Below are 21483 nucleotides of genomic sequence, written 5' to 3' on the forward strand. Positions count from 1 at the left end.
TATTTTACAATAGCAAACAGTTCCCTTTCTGTCAGATGGACTTTGTCATCTAGTGTAAAAACAAAAGGGAAAGATTAAAAGGTACACCAGGCAACACATTGACTGAGACACACTTGTACGCCCACAAACAAATGGAATCAGAGATCAGACCAGATGGCCTTCTTCTCTTCTCTTGGTTTCATTCCAGGGGGTTGAGGACTCAATGGGACCTACAGAGGCAGTAATAGGTGAATTTATTGATTACAATAATGATGTTTTTTTGCTCTTCTAGCTGAAAGTATCTGGAAGGAAACAGCAGGACAAAAAGCTGAAATCTTGTAGTCAGCTCACCGGGGACCATGTTTCTTGAATATCCTCAGTAGTTGAGGAAGTTGACTTTTACAGTATTTCAAACCATAATTTCTGTATGTACAAATGCCAAAATAAAGATTCCTCTAGATTAAACTTCTGTAATGAGTGATGTATAAATGTGTTCTTTATCGCAGGCAGTCACAATCACCAACAAGGTGCTATCCTTCATCTCCTTTTGAGTTACAGTTAAAGGGTGGGCTTTAAATCAATCACATTTTCTGTCCCACGAAAATGTACTTCCAATGCATAAAAAAAACGTTATGGTGCAAAAACTGTAAAAAAGGAAAAAAAAGAAAACAAGAGGTTCTAAAATGAAGGTTTGATTGAATTCCTGCCATTGTCTTTACTTAAGGATATTATGTAGAGTAGATACGTAGGTAGTGTGGCATGTTATCTGTCAGTCAATATATACACTTTATTTAATTATTTCAATGATTTCATTAATTTATTTTCAATTTAAGAAAAATATAAGAAGCTCATTCTTGTCTCTATTAGCAAGGTCTTGTGATGGAGCGCGCGGCTAATTTCCTGAAATGATGTAGACCAGGCCAGAGTAGCAGAGTGCAGAATAGAAGCCCTTCCCAATTCCCCTTTGTGTTTATATATATATATTTTTTATACTTATAGAGGGAAAACTGACAACCATATCCAAAGTGCAAGACCAAAGAGAAATAATGTATGCTTTTGTGAGGTTCTTGGAAGACGACATGTGTTACGCTTTACCCGCTTCAAATGTGAAAGATTTTAGACCTCTGCACAAAACAGATTTTGATAATCAGAAGGTGTATCTGGTTCTCAGAACAGAAGATAATGGTACAGGCCAGCCGTGCAAAGCACAGATTCTTGCCCTTGCAGGTACGTTATCTTCGTGCTCTCTTTGTTTGACTGTTTATGAATTGAAATAGTTCAATTGTTTGAAAAAGTGAGACTAGACAGCTAGAGAATAAGAAAACATGGCTTTTCGGTCTGCTGTCAAACACACTAAGTTCGCTAGCTAACGTTAGTTATCAAGCTGACAACAATGTTCTCGCTACGATGCTATTGCTAACGTTACCTAGTTTACATACGGTTATTTTTCAGGGCGGCATTTGTTGTCATATCACATATTTGCATAGTACAGCTAGTTAACGTTGGTTTTCTTGCTGACATTGTTTTTAGTTGGCTAATATATCTAACGTTAGCTAACTAACTATGTGACATTAACGTTAGCTTGCTAGCCAGCCAGTCAGCTAGCAAGCTAACGCTTTAGCTTAGCCAGCCATTTACTCATCCAGATTGTTTACTAACATTGGATACGTTATTTTAGCTAGCAATACACAACAACACCTCTATATGGTTGTTGATATAATAGCTACCTAGCTACATGATATGATGACAATCACTATCAATCGACCTTTGCTAGCTAGGTCGGACAACGTCAAGCCAGCTGCATACAAGTTAGCTAGCAATATGTATCCATCACACCGGTTATTATAGCTATCAATAACGTTTCCTCGACACATATGAGTGTAACGTTTTGTGCATGCATTCACACATGCATCGTGTGTGTAACAGAGCAGCCACACGTACATTTTCACCATCAACCGTAGCTAGGGTATTTAGCTAGATTACTAATCCTCGTGTTTGAACAGTCCCTGGCTAATGTCAGTTGAGTGCATTAACTAGGTTTGTTGTTGTTTGTCGTGCTGTAGCTAGCTAACCATTCTCGGTCCACACTGGATAACTAACTAACTATATTAGCTAGTTGGCTAGAAAACAAAAACTACATACAGCTTGTTTACTGGGGATGGGTAAAACAAGATTGAGATGAGATGCTTGGATGAACGGTCTTTAGCTGCCATAACGCTCCTGGAAAATTACCTTCGATTTTTTTTCTGTCTCGACTTTATATATCAAATGTTTGTTGACACTTAGCTCTATTTTGCAGATAACGTTGATGAGTTTGAACATAGTATAATGCAAAAAAAGATGAAAATTCCGAAGATGTCAACAAGGAATATGGGAAATTCAGTTGAGAACCACTTTGGGGAGGAACGACTGCCACTGAGACATAAAAAGGTAGGTGCAACTAAGCAAGATAGCTAGTCAACTAGTAGTCATAGTTTTCAAACTGTTAAAGCATTTCTGTGATTTGGGGCTCTGTGAAATTGTTGGTGTGTGATTCAACCTCTTCACCAATATAATGCGGTTCATGAGGAATATGAAGAATACTGATAGTTAAATTATCAAAAGACAAATTACCAACTGAGTTTTGGATGTCTCCTAAAAATCCTCCTGCTGTTTTATTGATTTTTTATTTTTTACAATATGCTGGATTAACACATGTAGCACTCTGGACAGCTGCAAATCCTCTGAGCTGCTCATCTAAGAACTCCATGACTCCACTCTTCCCAGTTCCCAGTGATTTTAGCCCATCTGTATCGTTTTGTCAAGCAAAGCCCCCCACAGCTATGGAAATATGTGGGTTTTTGACATCCACTCAACATTTTAAAAATAAATATATAGTCAAACATTCGTAACATGTGTGTTTTTATTCGACTGAAATTCTGACAGTTATGACACACCAGATCACTCTTATCACATGGAATGATAATGCAGTCTCCACATCATTATCACATTCATATCCCTTGTGCTTTAAACAATGATTAACTGCATAAAGTCCCTTTTGATTCCACAGGCTCAGACACAGGACCATGGGCGTCCCACTGCCAACTCCTCCAAGAGCTTGGCAGCGGTGGTGGCCCGCCTGGAGAGGAACGCTGTGAGTTCCTGCATGGAGGGAGAGGAGGACCTGGAGGAGGACAGGCTGGAGGAGGAGGAAGAGGAGGAAGAAGAGGAAGAAGAGGAGGGAGACTCTGGGCCTGAGGATGCGGTGGTACCGCGGGTTCTGTATGAGGAGCTGGTCCACAGCTATAGGCAGCAGGAGGAGGAGGTTAGGAGGCTACAGCAGGAGCTGGAGAGAACCCGCAGGCAGCTGGTCCAGCAGGCCAAGAAGCTGAAGGAGTATGGCAGCCTGCTGACAGAAGTGAAGGAACTACGTGACTTCAACAGGAGGCTGCAGGATGTGCTCCTCATGAGGCTAGGCAGTGGTGAGAGACACACACTCTCCAGTCACCTCTCACTGCAGCCTCCCATGCACATCTGTTCAGGTTAAGAAAAAACTGAGTTGTCTGGATTTTGAATTTGTAGATTTGGGTACCTTCTTATATTGCTTTTAGTGATCAGATGCACAGTTGATAACAGAAGTTATGAAGTATTTGGTTGTTGTCATTTGTTTTTGAGAAGGGGGGAATCACTATCAGAGTTTGGTTTTGCAAAAAATTTAAATAAATATTGAGTGTCAAGCGCTTGTTCACTCAATGCTTCCACAAAAACGTAAAATATCGTTTTTGAGTGGATTTTCCCTTTAAGCCAGTCCCATGGCCAGCTGCACATGTTTTGCATTGGGCCCCTGGGGTGTGATATGAGGGCCAGGCGGTCTAATGGACAGGCTAAAGATTAGACTGGCCAGGGTGCTTTGGGATCAGGAATGTAGTGCGCTGACCGATATTAAAACTCATCAGCTACATTAGAGCTTAGTGTGGCCAGCCACCAAGCCAGCTTACTGGGCTAAAATAGTCCCGCTGTCTCGGTGCACAGGGAAGCCTTGCTGCATGCACTGGTCCAAAGCTAAGACTAGAACTCCCTGACCACATGCTGTTGTGGATGAGTCAAAGCCTCTGTTAGTGCTCTAGGCTTGTTGTTCCTGAGAGACTACACTACACAATATGCATGTCAACTTTACTTTTGATTTTGCACCTCATACAGAGCCTATGCATGACAATGGCACTCAGACAATCAAAGCAGAGGTGGTGGAGCCCATCATTGAGCCACAGGAAGTGTGCAGAGAAGAGGCCAATACCAGCTCCAGCCACTCCCCCTCCCCAAGAACAGTCTACACTTTTAATGATGGAAAGGTGAGTCTCACCACCTCCAGCCCCCCCATCTTCCTCGCTGTGGTCGCTTTGATGGGGAGGAAGCATTACATTTTCCCTTACACATAAACTTGCATTAAATTAGCCTTCTCCTCTCCTTGAGGGTAAACAAGGCTGAGATGATTGTCCTTATTATAGCATCAGCACTGTTTATTGCCCTGTTAGTGGTTGCAGGGCTACACACGTAATTCTGCCTGCTTCACATGACGGGGGAATTTGTGTTACAAGCAGAGAGCCTCTCAGTTCAAGCGTGAAGAACAAAAGCAAATTAGAACACTCACACATTGCCTGCTATTAATTATTTCTACCGGAGGAATCTAAGTGACTGACAGGTAGCCCTAGAAAGAAAATAGAGAAAGGGTTCCTCTAAGTTAAGAGCAGTGAAAAGCTTGTCTGCTGGCCATGGGCCTAAAGCACATTAGCTGCAAAGAGAAAAGCCTTTGGATGCCAGCCTGAAGACTTCTCAGTGATAAAGGCAGGGTGGCACACATGGCGCTCTCAGCATTAGCTCACCTATAACTCAGGGCAGGCCTGTCATTCCGCTTGTAGCGTTGTTTGGTGCAGACTTACACAATGTGTCATTCTGTGGTTCTATGCCATTATAAATACTCAGTGCAATTTATCCAGGCTGGAACCCATTGCCCCTTACTTATTTATGTAGCTGCTGAAACATGGCCCTTTGATATCTTATTTGGGCTGAATGGTTGTGGGATGGGCTTTGCTGCTGTTGGTTATAGTGTGGCCTCAGATCTGAGTGTAGGTGACCCTCAATACATATCTGTGCTGCGTTACTGCAGGTGCACCTGGGCGGGGGCATCTGGGTGCAGGAAGAGAAGTGGCACCAGCTCCAGCGGACACAGGGAGATTCCAAGTTCACCAAGAACCTGGCCGTCATGATCTGGGGCACTGAGACCCTCAAGAACAGGAGTGTCACTGGTGTGGCCACCAAAAAGAAGAAAGATGCCCTCCCCAAGCCCCCACTCTCCCCAAGCAAGCTCAAAATAGTCAGAGGTAAAACTGTATAGGCCTGTTGTCAGATGTTCTGGGCACCTTTTGCAACTCAAAACGTTTGGAATATCTCTGATTTGATGAACAATACACACTTATTTATTTCCCTTTTTTGCAGAGTGTCTGTATGACCGAGTGTCTCAAGAAACGGCGGACGGCGCAGAGATCACACAAAGATTGTCCAAAGTGAACAAATACATCTGTGAAAAAATTATGGATATCAACAAATCCATCAAGAACGAGGAGAGGCGGGAATCGAAGCTGCTCATTAGACAAACCGTCAAGATGGAGAATTTCACCTACGATGGCATGTAGTGATGAAAAGTTGTCACCATACTAGAGCTCATTCTCTTTTCTTGGACTGCCGAAACAGAAGAGGGTGGGTAGGTTCATGTGTGCCAGGCCAGCACTAGAGATCCTCAGTAGGCGCCCAAGGCCCTAATCCATCAGCTGTAAGACAGCTTTACCTGCAAGACAGCTTTACCTGTCAATCAATGCAGTGTGTGGTTAAGTGTTTTGGTGTGTCATATGAACTGGTGTGAGAGATTCTTAAATCAATCTGGTTGTGAGAGAATGCAGTGGTGCTCCAACAAAATATTCTGTGTCAGAACATGACGTTGTGTCCTAATATTCTTAGTGATTTCCCTTGAAAAATAACTTCTGATTTGTAAGAAGATATTGTGGAATAATCATGCTAGTTTGTCGTGATTGAGAGGTTAGCCACACTGAAGGCCTTAGTGTTGAGGTCTCTGTGTGCTATTGGTACTTAAAGTGACGTGGGGAGGATGTTAATACTCACTTTTTCAACAGGGTCTCTCTGATATACATGTCTTAATTGATACATGCCACATTGCGCAGATATTCCATTGCCGAGAGATTATTGCTGTGTGGTCATCTAGATGGGATGCAAGGTTTGAGGTCTCGTTACCATGGGAATATGCCATTTGGATTTCCATAGTATAGAGCACCAATGAACATTAACAGTTTGGTAAAGAGAGGTTTATCATTTTGTCTGTGGTGCTTGTCCACATCAGACGTGTAACGGTCTTGAGAAGATATGTTTTCTGGATAATGATTTACAGTGTATATACCCTACTTGAGAGATCCAACTTGAGTTTATATAAATGTGATTGTTATAGTAGTGTCTTTATTCAAGCTGTCCTGCAGATCGTTCGACTTTTTTGGAGTTGTGGTACAAGATTTTAAGCCCAGAAAGGCCTTATGTTTATGGGAATCGTTGGGGACTGTGTCCTCCAGTTATTTAGTAAGATGTGATTTTAATCTAAAGTAAAGCTGATATCTTTAAACTGCACTTTGGTGTCTGAATGTGAAAGTTTGTCAGGTACTGTGTTTGTTTGGTTGTGGGTAAAGCTGTCTGCAGTGGTCAGTGTTCTGGCTAGATCCCTAGATAAAGCAGGATTCCTGCTCTCTCACAGCCCTCTTCTTTGAGGCATACCACTGGGAATGAAATGCTATATAGTGACAACTTCCAATGACATGCCATCAGAACTTTTCAAATGTTTTTTTCCCCCAAACGGTTTGTCTGGCTGTCTGCAACCTGGAACTAAATGCTGCGGATTGAATTCTCAACTGTGACCATGTGGCTAACTGTGAATCACCTGCAGGTCTGCCTGTCAAGCCTTTTTGCCTCCTCACTTTCTATGTATTTTTGGTTGTGTCTATGGTTTTTCTTTTGTATTTCTTACAGTTCGATCAATGTTTTGTTACGCTACCATATGTGGGGATATTTTAGTATATATAACTAGTCTCTTTTCACAAGTCATGTACTTTTCGGTTTTTAGTCCGACTTACACATTAACATGGTAAACTCCTGTATTTTTTTTATTTTTTATTGACATTGTAATTCCTTTGTTACCTGCCGTTAATTTTTATGTTTGTTAATTTTTTGGGGCTTTAAGCTTGATATTGTATCCAAATGTAGATTAGAAGCATCTAAACTCAAAGAAAAGAAATGTCTCTCACGTCGGTAATCTCTATGAAAAATAAACTAGACAAACCACAATTTAAAGTGATGTCTTTAGGAGTCAATATAACCCTTCCCTTATGTTCGATTCGGCCTACAACTCAATTTGACCCGTATAGTAAGTACATCACAAATGACTTTAACCTCCCAAAATGTATTTATTTTCCAGTAGCTGAGAATGTCCTCTTTCATATGCTTTTATCCCTAAGTTGATAGACCCAACTGTTTACCATTTAGCCAAATGTTTGATTTACTGTACCAAAGTCGTAAATCTAAATGAGATTTTATAACATTTGACATCAGATCCCTGTCCGTCGGCCTCTGAACATCACAGGGAGAACATACTGATGTCCTTGTGATCATCAAGGATATATCTTTACTGCACAGAAAACCATTTGTCTCTAGCACAAAGGTCAAAGTCGTGGTTAAATTGACTTCAGATAAATCCACTTTGAAAGAAGGGAAGGGTTAAATTTCCCCTATTTTAAGGACGGGCTGTATTTTCAAATCAATCAATGAACGCACTTTAAATCTCTTGTGACAGATTCTCCATTTGCAAAGAAATGGATTTGTTTGCAAAACTGATTTGGTCCCAACTTATTTTGGCCATTTAGAAGAAGAAAAAAGACATGATAATCGATGCACCTTTTAAATGGTCCTGATAGGTCTGAGTTCTGGTTTATTTGTAAATGAACTGAATACGTGTGAAGAGTGGTCCTTAGTAAGCTATGCCTCTGGCACACAGTGCTTTATATTCCCCAGGGTTTGCCTATTCCCACTAACATGCCACTCCCCAGGCATTGGAATGGGCTTTAGGCATGAAACTAATATGTAAAGGATGTGTTTTTGTCCTTCCTGTATGAACCAGACAGCCGAGCTATACAGAGAGGAACTCTATGTTAGCTAGTTCTTTAAAATGTTGCGCTAATTTTCTGTCTGCTGCTCTCTTGTCCCATTGTTTATATTTTCCATGTTTTGACAGTTATTTTTATGTGCTTTGAATTGGCCCCACTATTTCAATGATGTGTTTTTTTTTTTAAGATGTAGATTAGGGTTCAGTGGGAAGTTGGGAACACTGGAAGTTCAGCTAGAATTATATCCTGGTTGAATGATTGGCAACAAAAAAAACATAGTCCTTTTTGGACACGGATGGATCTCAGTCTGCTGTTTTGTTCTTTTTACAGACAACTTTTCAAATGTGAGAAATTGCACCTTCCCCATATTTTGTAGTGCAGAGGAGGAGCTAGTTGTTAGGAAAGCCAAGCTTTATAACTGGCCCCTCCCTCCAGCTATTTAGACAGCTAATGGTTAAAAGTGGGCATGGCCATTAGGTATACAGTACATGGCCTGGCCTCACTCAGCCCTCACAGCCAGTGATCCCTATGGCCTCCCAGATGATGCTTAAGAAAACATAGGCAAAGTGTCTTGTTGCATTGCTATAGCTTTTCTGTTATTGACAGTAGAAGCATGCTAAACCCCAGACTGCACTAGGTGCCATTCTCTCTCTAGTGGTTAAACATTGGATCCATCTGTGTTACCAGACAGGTCATGTATTGGAATGACTATACAGCAGGGGAGGGTAGCTCTGATCCACAGGGCTGGCAGGATCCCTGAGCTTAGTACAAACAGACAGCATGGGGACTGGCTGGGGGGATCCGGGCAAGTTGACATATGAAACAAGCAGGGACTGTACTGTGCTTTTTCATCATCTAAAGTGATTCACAAATTCAAGGACCTTGAAAATGTGCATCACTACTGGATTGTGTGCTCTTAACTGAATGTGTAAAGATGCTGGGTATCTTGAGTGTTGTTGCGGGTGAGGGGTTATAATTAAGCCAAAATGTTGAATGCTGATAATGGAGAGGGGGGTTGAACTTGCACAAAAATGTCCCTTGCCAAGGTTTTAGTCCAGAGTTGTCTAAAGTACCACAGAGACTAAATATATTTTTGTTTTTTAAAAATTCTCCCTAATGTAGAAGTCCTGTTATCATTTCTGTAGAAATCAACATGGTCCTGTTGGGTCCTTGCGCACAGTATGTATTACATTACATGCATTTTAAAGCTTTTAGTTTGTGTGAAAACTGTTCTGCTGTGTGGCCCGCGATGAATTCCTGTGACACATGTTGTTAATGTTGTTTACTCGTTTGTTTTATGATGCCAAAAAAGGGGGGTAGTATGGTTAAATGGCGATGAAGATATAATATTAGACTTGTCAACTGAAAGGCATACCCGTTCATGAAAACATGCTGATGCTGAGGACCAGTCCAGGTTTAACCCACCAAACTGCCCAGTGTTCCTCCTACTATCACAGCCACTAGGCGTACTGACAACACTTCCTTAGGTATGCAGTGGATATGCGGTTTTACATAACGAAGATTCGTTTGTCATAGCCTCATTATGGCAGTGAGTCCCAGTGCTCTCTGAAGCCCAATATCCCCACCTCGGATACAATGGCTTTTTCTCATTTGGGCAAAAGTCCGTCCTTCAGTCTCTCTCCTCCATGACCCTGAAACCGATAAGTGTTGAGATGTCAATTCGTTAGTAGGTGAACGGAAGAGTGGCCTCTCTTCCTCGATAACCACCTTTCATCAAGGATGGGGCGGCAGGTACAGTAGCCTAGGGGTTAGAGAGTTGGGCCAGTAACCGAAAGGTTGCTTGATCGAATCCCCGAGCTGACAAGGTAAAACTGTTGTTCTGCCCCATAACAAGGCAGTTAACCCACTGTTCCCCGGTAGGCCGTCATTATAAGTAATAATTTGTCCTTAACTGACTTGCCTAGTTAAAGGTTTAAACTTTTTTTTTTTTTAAATAGTCGTGTATCTAACTGGAGTCCTTCGCGGAAGAGTTTTAAAGTCTGCCACACTACCTTTTGAATCAGCTTTTGTTTTTGTCGTCGGAGAAAAACATGCACATGTTTAAAACCTATATGCTAGTTATAGTTTTCATCTATTAAATATCTTGCACAACTAACTAAATGTTTTTAGCGCTTTACAAGTATTATGTAAATGTCACTGCCTGATGACACGCGAGTGGAGAAGGAGTCTCATTTCATACAGGTGTATTTTCATCCATGTTCTCTCCCCTCGATTACCTTTTGACCTTTTTCAAAAGGAGGCGAGAGAGGACAGAGGAGAGGACGCCGGAGTTGGGCAAATCCAATTGAGAAAAGGCCAATGTTAAGTTTACTCTAAATGAGATAAGGTTCTTGGGGAACTTTAAGTGTAGTTCCACAATTCATTGGCAAGTATACTTCATCTAGCTTCACTGTCCTACCTCATTGCTTCTCTTGTGTTCGTCTATGATGTATATTTTTTTTAAACTATAGGAAAATACCTTATTGATAACTCATTTCCAAATGTACAGTATATGTAAACTCGTAACACCTCAGTACTACACAGTTGATATCATTATGAGGAAATCAGTTTTGTAAAAATGCTTACTAAAGATCCTACTGTCAGTGGATGCCCAGTTGTCTCCAAAAATGTATTTCAACTGATTGCTCCTTTTCACTGGTTGATGGTGCTACCAGCAAACGGGTTAACTGATCTGTCTCTTACCTCAAATGGTGCTAATTTTTTCTATGTTTTTATTCTCATTAAGTTGTATGTTATTCAAGTTGGTGATCCTAAAATAAACGACAAATCACATTTCTAAAATGTTAAACTACACTTTGCAAATACTATCAGATACATTCTGGTTTTAGCTAAATCAACTCTGCTGTTATAAGTGAAGTACATCATAATTCCTTGCTTATTTTAAAATATACTTTTAGCAGTTATCTAGGAATTGTACATTTTGGCATGCTTCAGATTTGAGAAGGTGGTAACTTTTCATAAGCACATCTCAGATAACCATTTATCTAAATACTGCTATTATTTTGCTGCATATTGGCTTTATGGGCAGTTGTGCTAAAACCAATTTCAAACTGGACTGGGCAGTTCTGTTAAAGATAGATTTGGTCCTCAGCAAATGTTTGGTTATCCACAGGTCAATGCTGTGACCACTTCTACAGACAGATTGCAATTACATTATAAGGGTATTTCTTGGCAGTGTCTCTAATATTTAGCTGGAAATTAGATATTGGGTTGGATAGGGTTGTGAAGTTACCTCTCTAAGAGAATATGACATTTACCATTCATTGTATCTTGTAAAAATGTTTTTTAGATGGGTGTGAAATGTCCTGACATCTTCATGTTGATATGGGACAATTTGAAGAATGTCAAAGAATTGTCAATTTGACCTCTGAAAAAAAATGGTTTTGTTTCACTTCTTGTTAATCTCCTTCATTCTTGCTGCTGAATATACATTTATAAAAAATATATCAATATATACGTATCAATATTTTTTCAAAATATGTTAATTGAGAGCGTGTTCAATAAGTACTGTGAACCAGAGCCATAGATATATGATGTTTATATGTACTCCATATCTGTGGCTCTGCTGTAATGATGTTGTCTTTTTAAATCCCTAGTTTCTTGGAGCCAGAGATACATGCACAGAGGGTTTGAAGAACAGTCTATTTTCTGAGATCCCACATGTTCCTGTGTTAGTTGAGGTGGGGGGAGTAGAGGGAGCCTACGTCTGTGAATGTGTCCGTGGGCACCAGAGTTTTGAAAGGGGGGGCTCATCAGTGTGTCCTGGGGGGGGGACCCTCACACAGTCACTATACCCCAGAGCTGGCCTATACAGAAAGGAAATGTTATAAAAATAAATGTCCTTGCAAACCGGTCACACCTCTGCTATACAACCGACTTTGACTCTTAGCATCTTTATTCTGTGTTTGCTGCACTTGTTCAATGTTCAGATCAACAAAATAAATCCAGACGTTTATTCTACCAGAACATTTGACTCATATGGCTCTTTCTTTCAAAGATTTCCTTTAATTTTGCATTCTCTCTTTTTTACCTTGTTTAACCAAAAATCTGGTTATCGCTCAAATAACACCTACCCACACTGCTCTATCCCATGTGGACAAGAGGAATACCTGTGTAAGAATGCTGTTCATTGACTATAGCTTAGCATTCAACACCATAGTACCCTCCAAGCTCATCATTAAGCTTGAGGCCCTGGGTCTGAACCCCGCCCTGTTCAACTGGGTCTTGGACTTCCTGACGGGTCGCCCCCAGGTGGTGAAGGTAGGAATCAACACCTCCACTTCGCTGATCCTCAAAGCAAGGGCCCCACAAAGTTGTGTGCTCAGCCCCCTCCTGTACCCCTTGTTCACCCATGACTGCGTTCACCCATGACCCCTCGTTCACACCTCCAACTCAATCATAAAGTTTGCAGACGACACAACAGTAGTAGGCCTGATTACCAACAATGACAAGAGCCTACAGGGAGGAGATGAGGGCCCTGGGAGTGTGGTGAGAGGAAAATAACCTCTCACTCAATGTCAACAAAATGAAGGAGATGATCGTTGGCTTCAGGAAACAGCAGAGGGAGCACGCCCCTATCCACATCGATGGGACCGCAGTGGAGAAGGTGGAAAGCTTGAGGTTCCTTGGTGTACACATCACTGACGATCTGAAATGGTCCACCCACACAGACACACAGCGCCTCATCAACCTCAGGAGGCTGAAGAAATGTGTCTTGGCCTCTAAAATCCTCACAAACTTTTACAAATGCACAATTGAGAGCATCCTGTCGGGATGTACAGTGGGGCAAAAAAGTATTTAGTCAGCCACCAATTGCTCAAGTTCTCCCACTTAAAAAGATGAGAGGCCTGTAATTTTCATCATAGGTACACGTCAAATAAGACAGACAAAATGAGGGGAAAAAATCCAGAAAATCACATTGTAGGATTTTTTATGAATTTATTTGCAAATTTGCTCTTTGAATAATATATACATTTATCACGGTCCGTAAAAACAAGCAAGAATAGAGCTAATAAACTCGGCAAAAAAAGAAACGTCCCTTTTTCAGGACCCTGTCTTTCAAAGATAATTCATAAAAATCTAAAATAACTTCACAGATCTTCATTGTAAAGGGTTTAAACACTGTTTCCCATGCTTGTTCAACGAACCATAAACAATTAATGAACATGCACCTGTGGAACGGTCCTTAAGACACTAACAGCTTACAGAAGGTAGGCAATTAAGGTCACAGGTATGAAAACTTAGGACACTAAAGAGGCCTTTCTACTGACTCTGAAAAACACCAAAAGAAAGATGCCCAGGGTCCCTGCTCATCTGCGTGAACGTGCCTTAGGCATGCTGCAAGGAGGAATGAGGACTGCAGATGTGGCCGAGGCAATAAATTGCAATGTCCGTACTGTGAGACGTCTAAGACAGCGCTACAGGGAGACAGGACAGACAGCTGATCATCCTCGCAGTGGCAGACCACATGTAACAACACCTGCACAGGATCGGTACAACCGAACATCACATCTGCGGGACAGGTACAGGATGGCAACAACAACTGCCCGAGTTACACCAAGAATGCACAATCCCTCCATCAGTGCTCAGACAGTCCACAATAGGCTGAGAGAGGCTGAACTGAGAGCTTGTAGGCCTGTTGTAAGGCAGGTCCTCACCAGACATCACCGGCAACAACGTCGCCTATGGGCACAAACCCACCGTTGCTGGACCAGACAGGACTAGCAAAAAGTGCTCTTCACTGACGAGTCGCGGTTTTGTCTCACCAGGGTGATGGTCGGATTCGCGTTTATTGTCGAAGGAATGAGCGTTACACCGAGGCCTGTACTCTGGAGCGGGATCGATTTGGAGGTGGAGGGTCCGTCATGGTCTGGGGCGGTGTGTTACAGCATCATCGGACTGAGCATGTTGTCATTGCAGGCAATCTCAACGCTGTGCGTTATAGGGAAGACGTCCTCCTCCCTCATGTGGTACCCTTCTGCAGGCTCATCCTGACATGACCCTCCAGCATGACAATGCCACCAGCCATACTGCTCGCTCTGTGCATGATTTCTTGCAAGACAGGAATGTCAGAGTTCTGCCACAGCCAGAGCCCGGATCTCAATCCCATTGAGCACGTCTGGGACCTGTTGGATCGGAGGGTGAGGGCTAGGGCCATTCCCCCCAGAAATGTCCGGGAACTTGCAGGTGCCTTGGTGGAAGAGTGGGGTAACATCTCACAACAAGAACTGGCAAATCTGGTGCAGTCCATGAGGGGGAGATGCACTGTAGTACTTAATGCAGCTGGTGGCCACACCAGATACTGACTGTTACTTTTGATTTTGACCCCCCCCCCGCCCCCTTTGTTCTGTTATTCACATGTCTGTGGAACTTGTTCAGTTTAAGTCTCAGTTGTTGAATCTTGTTATGTTCATACAAATATTTACACATTGAGTTTGCTGAAAATAAACGCAGTTGACAGTGAGAGGACGTTTCTTTTTTTGCTGAGTTTAGTATTATGAATGAATTTTGGTTTATTTGGTTGCATTTCGTAGTGTGACTGATTTTACTAATTGAATTAGTACTGTACAAAGTTAGAGGTGTGCTATTTGATAGATTCCCCCACTCCCCCTACCTCAGGCTTCCAGTGGGGAGACCTGAGGTCAACCTACCCCCGCCCCCCTCCCTATCTCGTACTTCTGAGTGGGAGACCTTCCCAGGCAGTAGCCTGCCTAGATCTTCTGAGGGCTAGGCGTCCCGTCAGGGGGTCACCTGTCGACAATTTCCGGTGAAATTGGAGGGCGCGCAATTCAAATAAATAATCGTAAAAAGTATGGGTATTAAACATCTAGGTATATACAAGTGTCTTATATCGGTTAAAAGCTTAAATTCTTGTTAATCTAACTGCATTGTCAGATTTACAGTAGGCTTTACAGCGAAAGCATGCCATGTGATATTTTTAACCAGCACAGGCTTCATAAAAATCACAAATAGCGAATAAATAATCACTTACTTTTTGAAAATCTTCCTCTGATTTGCAATCCAAAGGGTCCCAGCTACAACATGCATGGTCGTTTTGTTAGATAAAATCCTTCTTTAAGTCCCAAAAAGACAGTTCAGTTGACGCTATCGATTTGAGTTCAACATGCAGACAAAGGAATCCAAAAAGCTACCGCTAAAATGTGTTAAAACAAGTCAAACTACATTTATATTTAATCCTCAGGTACCCTAAAATGTAATGAAACTAATATTTCATACGGAAAGAAGTATGTTCAATAGAAAAGTAAAATTAGCAAGTGCGCGTCCTCTTCGTCATACGCCCACAGACTGATTTCCAACTCTGACTCCCTATACCAAAACTCAAAATTCTTCCACGTTTTGGAAGAAACAAGCCTGAAACCTTGAATAAAGACTGTTGACATCTAGGGGGAGCCATAGGAATTGCAATCTTGGATCTGGAATTGCATAGGACCCATAGCTTTCCATTGTAAGAGCATGGGCTCTCAAAACAATACATTCTGGGTGGTTTTTCTTTGGATTTTCTCCTACCATATCAATTGTGTTATAGTCTCATACATTATTTTTACATTTCTACAAACTTCAAAGTGTTTTCTATCCAATAGTACCAATTATATGCATATACTGGCTTCTGGGCCTGAGTAACAGGCAGTTTACTTTGGGCACGTCAGTCAAACGGAAATTCTGAATAAAGGACCCTAGCCCTAACAAGCTCACAAACTAGAATTGGGCACCCACTCTGACAAGGTTAATTGACCCACAGTTCCACACGGTGACATGATATCATTGACGTGATGTGCAAATGAACGATAGAAAACCGATCGTGCAAATGTCACCATTCCATATTTTTTTGTGCGGTTGCCCCGTGCCGACCCCGGCAAGATGGCGGCTGTATATGTCGCCCATACCTAAATCTGCCACTGCAGGACACGTACAGCACCCTATGTCACAGGAAGGCCAAAAAGATCATCAAGGACATCAATCACCCAAGCCACAGCCTGTTCACCCTGCTATCATCCAGAAGGTGAGGTCAGTACACGTGCATCAAAGCTGGGACGAGAGACTGAAAAACAGTTTCAATCTCAAGGCCATCAGACTGTTAAATAGCCATCATTAGCCAGCTTTCACCCGGTTATGCAACCCTGCATCTTAGAGGCTGCTGCCCTATATACACAGACTTGGAATCACTGGCCACTTTAATAATGAAACACTAGTCACTTTAATCATGTTTAAATAATGTTTACATACTGCTTTACTCATCTCATATGTATATACTGTATTCTATTCTACTGTATTTTATTAAATTCAATAGATTTGTGTTTATTTTTGTGAATTGTTAGATACTACTGCACTGTTGGAGCTAGGAACACAAGCATTTCGCTACACTCGCAATAACATCTGCAAAATATGTGTATGTGACCAATAACATTTGATTTGATTTGATTTGACCTAAGTCTCAAGCTCAGGAAATTGTCTATAACTTTGGCACTCTTTTGTTGTTGACAGCAACTTTGACTGGAGTTGTGAAACCACGCAGGCGGACAAATACAGATGAGCCCAATGATACATCACAGCTCTGCCGGGCATAGCATACACAAATCAGACACCTTGTTTGGTATTTAGATTAGCATTATGGCATTTACAGTAGATCACACATAAGCCCTGTATGCACTCTGAATTCTTTTCCTACCATTGCTGAGATCAATCCTCACTCCCCATCTCTTCCTGTGGCTTTGACTTTGGATTTGGGACACAGGCTGGCAGGCTGTGCCTGATGTGCTGGCTTCACACTAGGCGGAGTGGGCTGGGGATTAAAAGGCAGATTGATCTGGGTATCAGACAGAGATAAGCGGACAGGGCTCCCTGATTTATTGGGGAAACAGGAAGTTAACATCAGCCCACATGCTGCAGTGGCACACAAAGTAGGAACTTTGGCAATACTGGGGGTTTAGAATGTATGGAAATGTCAAAGTCCCATTGTAATATAAAATCTGCAATTATTACAGTGATTGAAAATCTCAACCTTTGACGATGTGGAGGTGGGGGGACAGATTTTGGGTTGTTTTTCACTGAAGTAGTCATTTGTATATTGTTGTTGAATATTGCAGTGAAATGGCATTCCTTGTGAGCAGGCCTCTTAGCCGAATCCACCTGTCTCCTATCTGTTTACCTCACAATGAATTTCCATATATTATTGCCTTACTAAGCAAGTGTGTTGTGCATCTAGGCTTTTTCTGTACTCAAGGGGACTGCTCAATGTCATTAACACTAACAGTTACCACATGGCTGTAATGTATTGCTCCATCCGTTATTGACAATGAGATGATTCAGTGTAGCAATGATGGATGGATTGGCCTGGGAGGAACAGCCAGTGCTGGGCTTTGTATCCTCAAATCAAATCAAATTGTATTAGTCACATGCACCAAATACAACAGGTGTAGACCTTACAGTGAAATGCTTATTTACGAGCCCCTAACCAACAATGCAGTTTAAAAAAAATACAGATAAGAATAAGAAATAAAAGTAACAAGTAATTAAAGAGCAGCAGTAAAATAACAATAGCGAGATTTTACAGGGGGGTACCGGTACCGAGTCAATGTGCGGGGCCACCGGTTAGTTGAGGTAACATGTACATGTAGGTAGAGTTACTATGCATAGCTGATAACAGAGAGTAGCAGCGGAGTAAAAGACGAGGGGGGCAATGCAAATAGTCTGGGTAGCCATTTGATTAGGTGTTCAGGAGTCTTATGGCTTGGGGGTAGAAGCTGTTTAGAAGCCTCTTGGACCTATACTTGGCTCTCCGGTACTGCTTGCCATGCGGTAGCAGAGAGAACCGTCTATGACTAGGGTTGCTGGAGTCTTTGACAATTTTTAGGGCCTTCCTCTGACACCGCCTGGTATAGAGGTCTTGGATGGCAGGAAACTTGGCCCCAGCGATGTACTGGGCCGTTCGCACAACCCTCTGTAGTGCCTTGCGGTCGGAGGCCGAGCAGTTTCATTTAAGTCATTTAGCAGTTTCTATACCAGGCAGTGATGCAACCAGTCGGGATGCTCTCGATGGTGCAGCTGTAGAACGTTTTGAGGATCTGAGGACCCATGCCAAATCTTTTCAGTCTCCTGAGGGGGAAAAGGTTTTGTTGTGCCCTCTTCATGACTGTCTTGGTGTGCTTGGACCATGTTAGTTTGTTGGTGATGTGGACACCAAGGAACTTGAAGCTCTCAACCTGCTCCACTGCAGCCCCGTCAATGAGAATGGGGGCATGCTCAGTCCTCTTTTTCCTGTAGTCCACAATCATCTCCTTTGTCTTGATCATGTTGAGGGAGAGGTTGTTGTACTGGCACCACACAGCCATGTCTCTGACCTCCTCCCTATAGGCTGTCTCATCGTTGTCGGTGATCAGGCATACCACTGTTGTGTCATCGGCAAACTTAATGATGGTGTTGGAGTCGAGCCTGGCCGTGCAGTCATGAGTGAACAGGGAGTACAGGAGGGGACTGAGCACGCACCCCTGAGGGGCCCCTGTGTTGAGGATCAGCGTGGCGGATGTGTTGTTACCTACCCTTACCACCTGTGGGCGGCTCGTCAGGAAGTCCAGGATCCAGTTGCAGATGGAAATGTTAAGTCCCAGGGTCCTTAGCTTATTGATGAGCTTTGAGGGCAGTATGGTGTTGAACGCTGAGCTGTAGTCAATGAACAGCATTCTAACATACATGTTCCTTTTGTCCAGGTGGGAAAGGGCAGTGTGGAGTGCAACAGAGATTGCATCATCTGTAGATCTGTTGGGGCAGTATGCAAATTGTGGTGGGTCTAGGGTTTCTGGGGTAATGGTGTTGATGTGAGCCATGGCCATCCTTTCAAAGCACTTCATGGCTACAGACCTGAGTGCTACGGGTCGTTAGTCATTTAGGCAGGTTACCTTAGTGTTCTTGAGCACAGTCACTATGGTGGTCTGCTTAAAACATGTTGGTATTACAGACTCGGACAGGGAGAGGTTGAAAATGTCAGTGAAGACACTTGCCAGTTGGTCACCGCATGCTCGCAGTACACGTTCTAGTAATCCGTCTGGCCCTGCGGCCTTGTGAATGTTGACCTGTTTAAAGGTCTTACTCACATCGGCTGCGGAGAGCGTGATCACACGGTCTTCCAGAACAGCTGGTGCTCTTATGCATGTTTCAGTGTTATTTTCCTTGAAGCGAGCATAGAAGCAGTTTAGCTCATCTGGTAGGCTCGTGTCACTGGGCAGCTCTCGGCTGTGCTTCCCTTTGTAGTCTGTAATGGTTTGCAAGCCCTGCTACATCCGACGAGCGTCAGAGCTGGTGTAGTATGATTCGATCTTAGTCCTGTATTGACGCTTTGCCTGTTTGATGGTTCGTCGGAGGGCATAGCAGGATTTCTTATAAGCTTCCCGATTGGAGCCTTGCTCTTTGAAAGCGGCAGCTCTAGCCTTTAGCTCAGTGCGGATGTTGGCTGTAATCCATGGCTTCAGGTTGGGGTAAGTATGTACAGTCACTGTGGGGACGACGTCATCAATGCACTTATTGATGAAGCCAATGACTGATGTGATGTACTCCTCATTGCCATCGGAGGAATCCCGGAACATATTTCAGTCTGTGCTAGCAGAACAGTCCTGTATCTTAGCATCTGCATCATCTGACTATTTTTTTTATTGATCTAGTCACTGGTGCTTCCTGCTTTAATTTTAGCTTGTAAGCAGGAATCAGGAGGATAGAATTATGGTCAGATTTGCCAAATGGAGGGGGAGGGAGAGCTTTGTATGTGTCTCTGTGTGTGGAGTAAAGGTGGTCCAGATTTTTTTCCCTCTGGTTGTACATTTATCATGCTGATAGAAACGGATTTAAGTTTCCCTGCACTAAAGTCCCCTGCTACTAGGAGCGCCACCTCTGGGTGAACGTTTTCTTGTTTGCTTATGGTGGAATACAGCTCATTCAATGCTGTCTTAGTGCCAGGCTCTGACTGTGGTGGTATGTAAACAGTTACAAAAAATGCAGATAAAAACTCTCCAGGTAGGTAGTGTGGTCTACAGTTTGTCGTGAGATACTCTACCTCAGGCGAGCAATAGCTCGAGACTTCCTTAGATATTGTGCACCAGCTGTTATTTACAAAAATACATAGTCCGCCGCCCCTTGTCTTACCAGACGCCACTGTTCTATCCTGCCGGTGCAATGTATAACCAGCCAGCTGTATGTTGATAGTGTCGTCGTTCAGCCACGTCTCCGTGAAGCATAAGATATTACAGTTTTTAGTGTCCTGTATGTAGTTTAATCTTCCGTGTAGGTCATCGATTTTATTGTCCAAAGATTGCACATTTGTTAGCAGAATGGAAGGAAGTGGCGGTTTATTCGATCGCCTACAAATTCTCAGAAGGCAGCCCGCTCTCCTGCCCCTTTTTCTCCGCCTGGGATCTGGGCCTGTTCCTGAGAAAGCAGTATATCGTTCGCGTCGGCCTAGTCAGACACATTAACCGAAAAAAAGGATTCTGCCAGTCTGTGGTGAGTAATCGCAGTCCTGATGTCCAGAAGTTATTTTCGGTCATAAGAGGCGGTAGCGGCAACATTATGTACATAATAAGTAAAAATATAAGTTACAAACAACACAAATAAACAAACAAAAAAACACAATTGGTTGGGGGCACGTAATTCGTCTGCTTTCTTCTCTGGCGCCATCTTACATACTGAGTCTCACCGATTCTCAGAACACTGTGTCCTTAGTCAATGCTGCAGTACTGGTGACACATTCATCTTAAACCCTCAGTTTATATTATACAGTGAATAAGGTTATTAATTACAATGCCTTTATATTGGTGTTGGTTTTAAAAACCTATGTTTAGGACAACACAGTGATAACAGGACTGCATACTATACCGTGCATTTTAGCAAACATGATCACATACTCCATTGCCACAGTTTTGACCAACACATCACAGGAAATCTACTGTATAATCAAAAGGATCTGAAAACAATTTGTGCTAGGTGTTTGGTCCCTCTCAGAAACCATTGCCTTTTTTGGATATCTAAAATGACGTGGCAGTTTAATATCTCATTTACAATTGTAGGAAGAGGCTGTGATGTGACATTTGCTGTAAAAGCAAAAGCAGTTCTCAAGATGAGAGTCTGAATAGAAACCTGACAGCGGTGATCAGCTCCGCTGTTCTATTTAGATCAGGCCTCATACAGTGTAGTTCAGTTGTATGGTTTAATTCTGTTGGGCCAGTTTGGTGTGACCCGTCTGCTGCCTTGCAGTTAAAACACACAGTTGAAGGATCCCCCATTCATT

General features: G+C 42.6%; 2 protein-coding genes across 3 annotated transcripts in view; both read left to right on the forward strand.

The window, feature by feature from the left end:
• Positions 1-21483, forward strand: part of LOC100286605 (cytosolic carboxypeptidase 6) — a 468593-nt gene that overhangs the window by 348640 nt on the left and 98470 nt on the right. The window lies entirely within an intron of this gene.
• Positions 366-12158, forward strand: LOC106584333 (BEN domain-containing protein 5). Of its 2 annotated transcripts, none has more exons than XM_014169507.2 (6): positions 366-1206; positions 2279-2409; positions 3029-3500; positions 4159-4307; positions 5123-5336; positions 5452-12158. In XM_014169507.2, the coding sequence occupies exons 1-6, from the start codon at positions 1026-1028 to the stop codon at positions 5646-5648; spliced, it is 1344 nt and encodes a 447-aa protein (XP_014024982.1). In that variant the 5' UTR covers positions 366-1025; the 3' UTR covers positions 5649-12158. The 2 variants fall into 2 exon arrangements, with proteins under 2 accessions (XP_014024982.1, XP_014024983.1); XM_014169508.2 differs by having other exon boundaries at positions 367-1206; positions 3029-3440.

The sequence above is a fragment of the Salmo salar genome, chromosome ssa23 (genome assembly GCF_905237065.1).
Source record: "Salmo salar chromosome ssa23, Ssal_v3.1, whole genome shotgun sequence".
NCBI lineage: Eukaryota > Metazoa > Chordata > Actinopteri > Salmoniformes > Salmonidae > Salmo > Salmo salar.

Excerpts from the sequence above, each read along its gene's own strand:
- LOC106584333 (XM_014169507.2), top strand. The coding sequence starts at position 1,026 with ATGTATGCTTTTGTGAGGTTCTTGGAAGACGACATGTGTTACGCTTTA. Across the intron at positions 1,207-2,278 it reads ACAGATTCTTGCCCTTGCAG|ATAACGTTGATGAGTTTGAA; the intron begins GTACGTTATCTT and ends TCTATTTTGCAG. Across the intron at positions 4,308-5,122 it reads ACACTTTTAATGATGGAAAG|GTGCACCTGGGCGGGGGCAT; the intron begins GTGAGTCTCACC and ends GCGTTACTGCAG.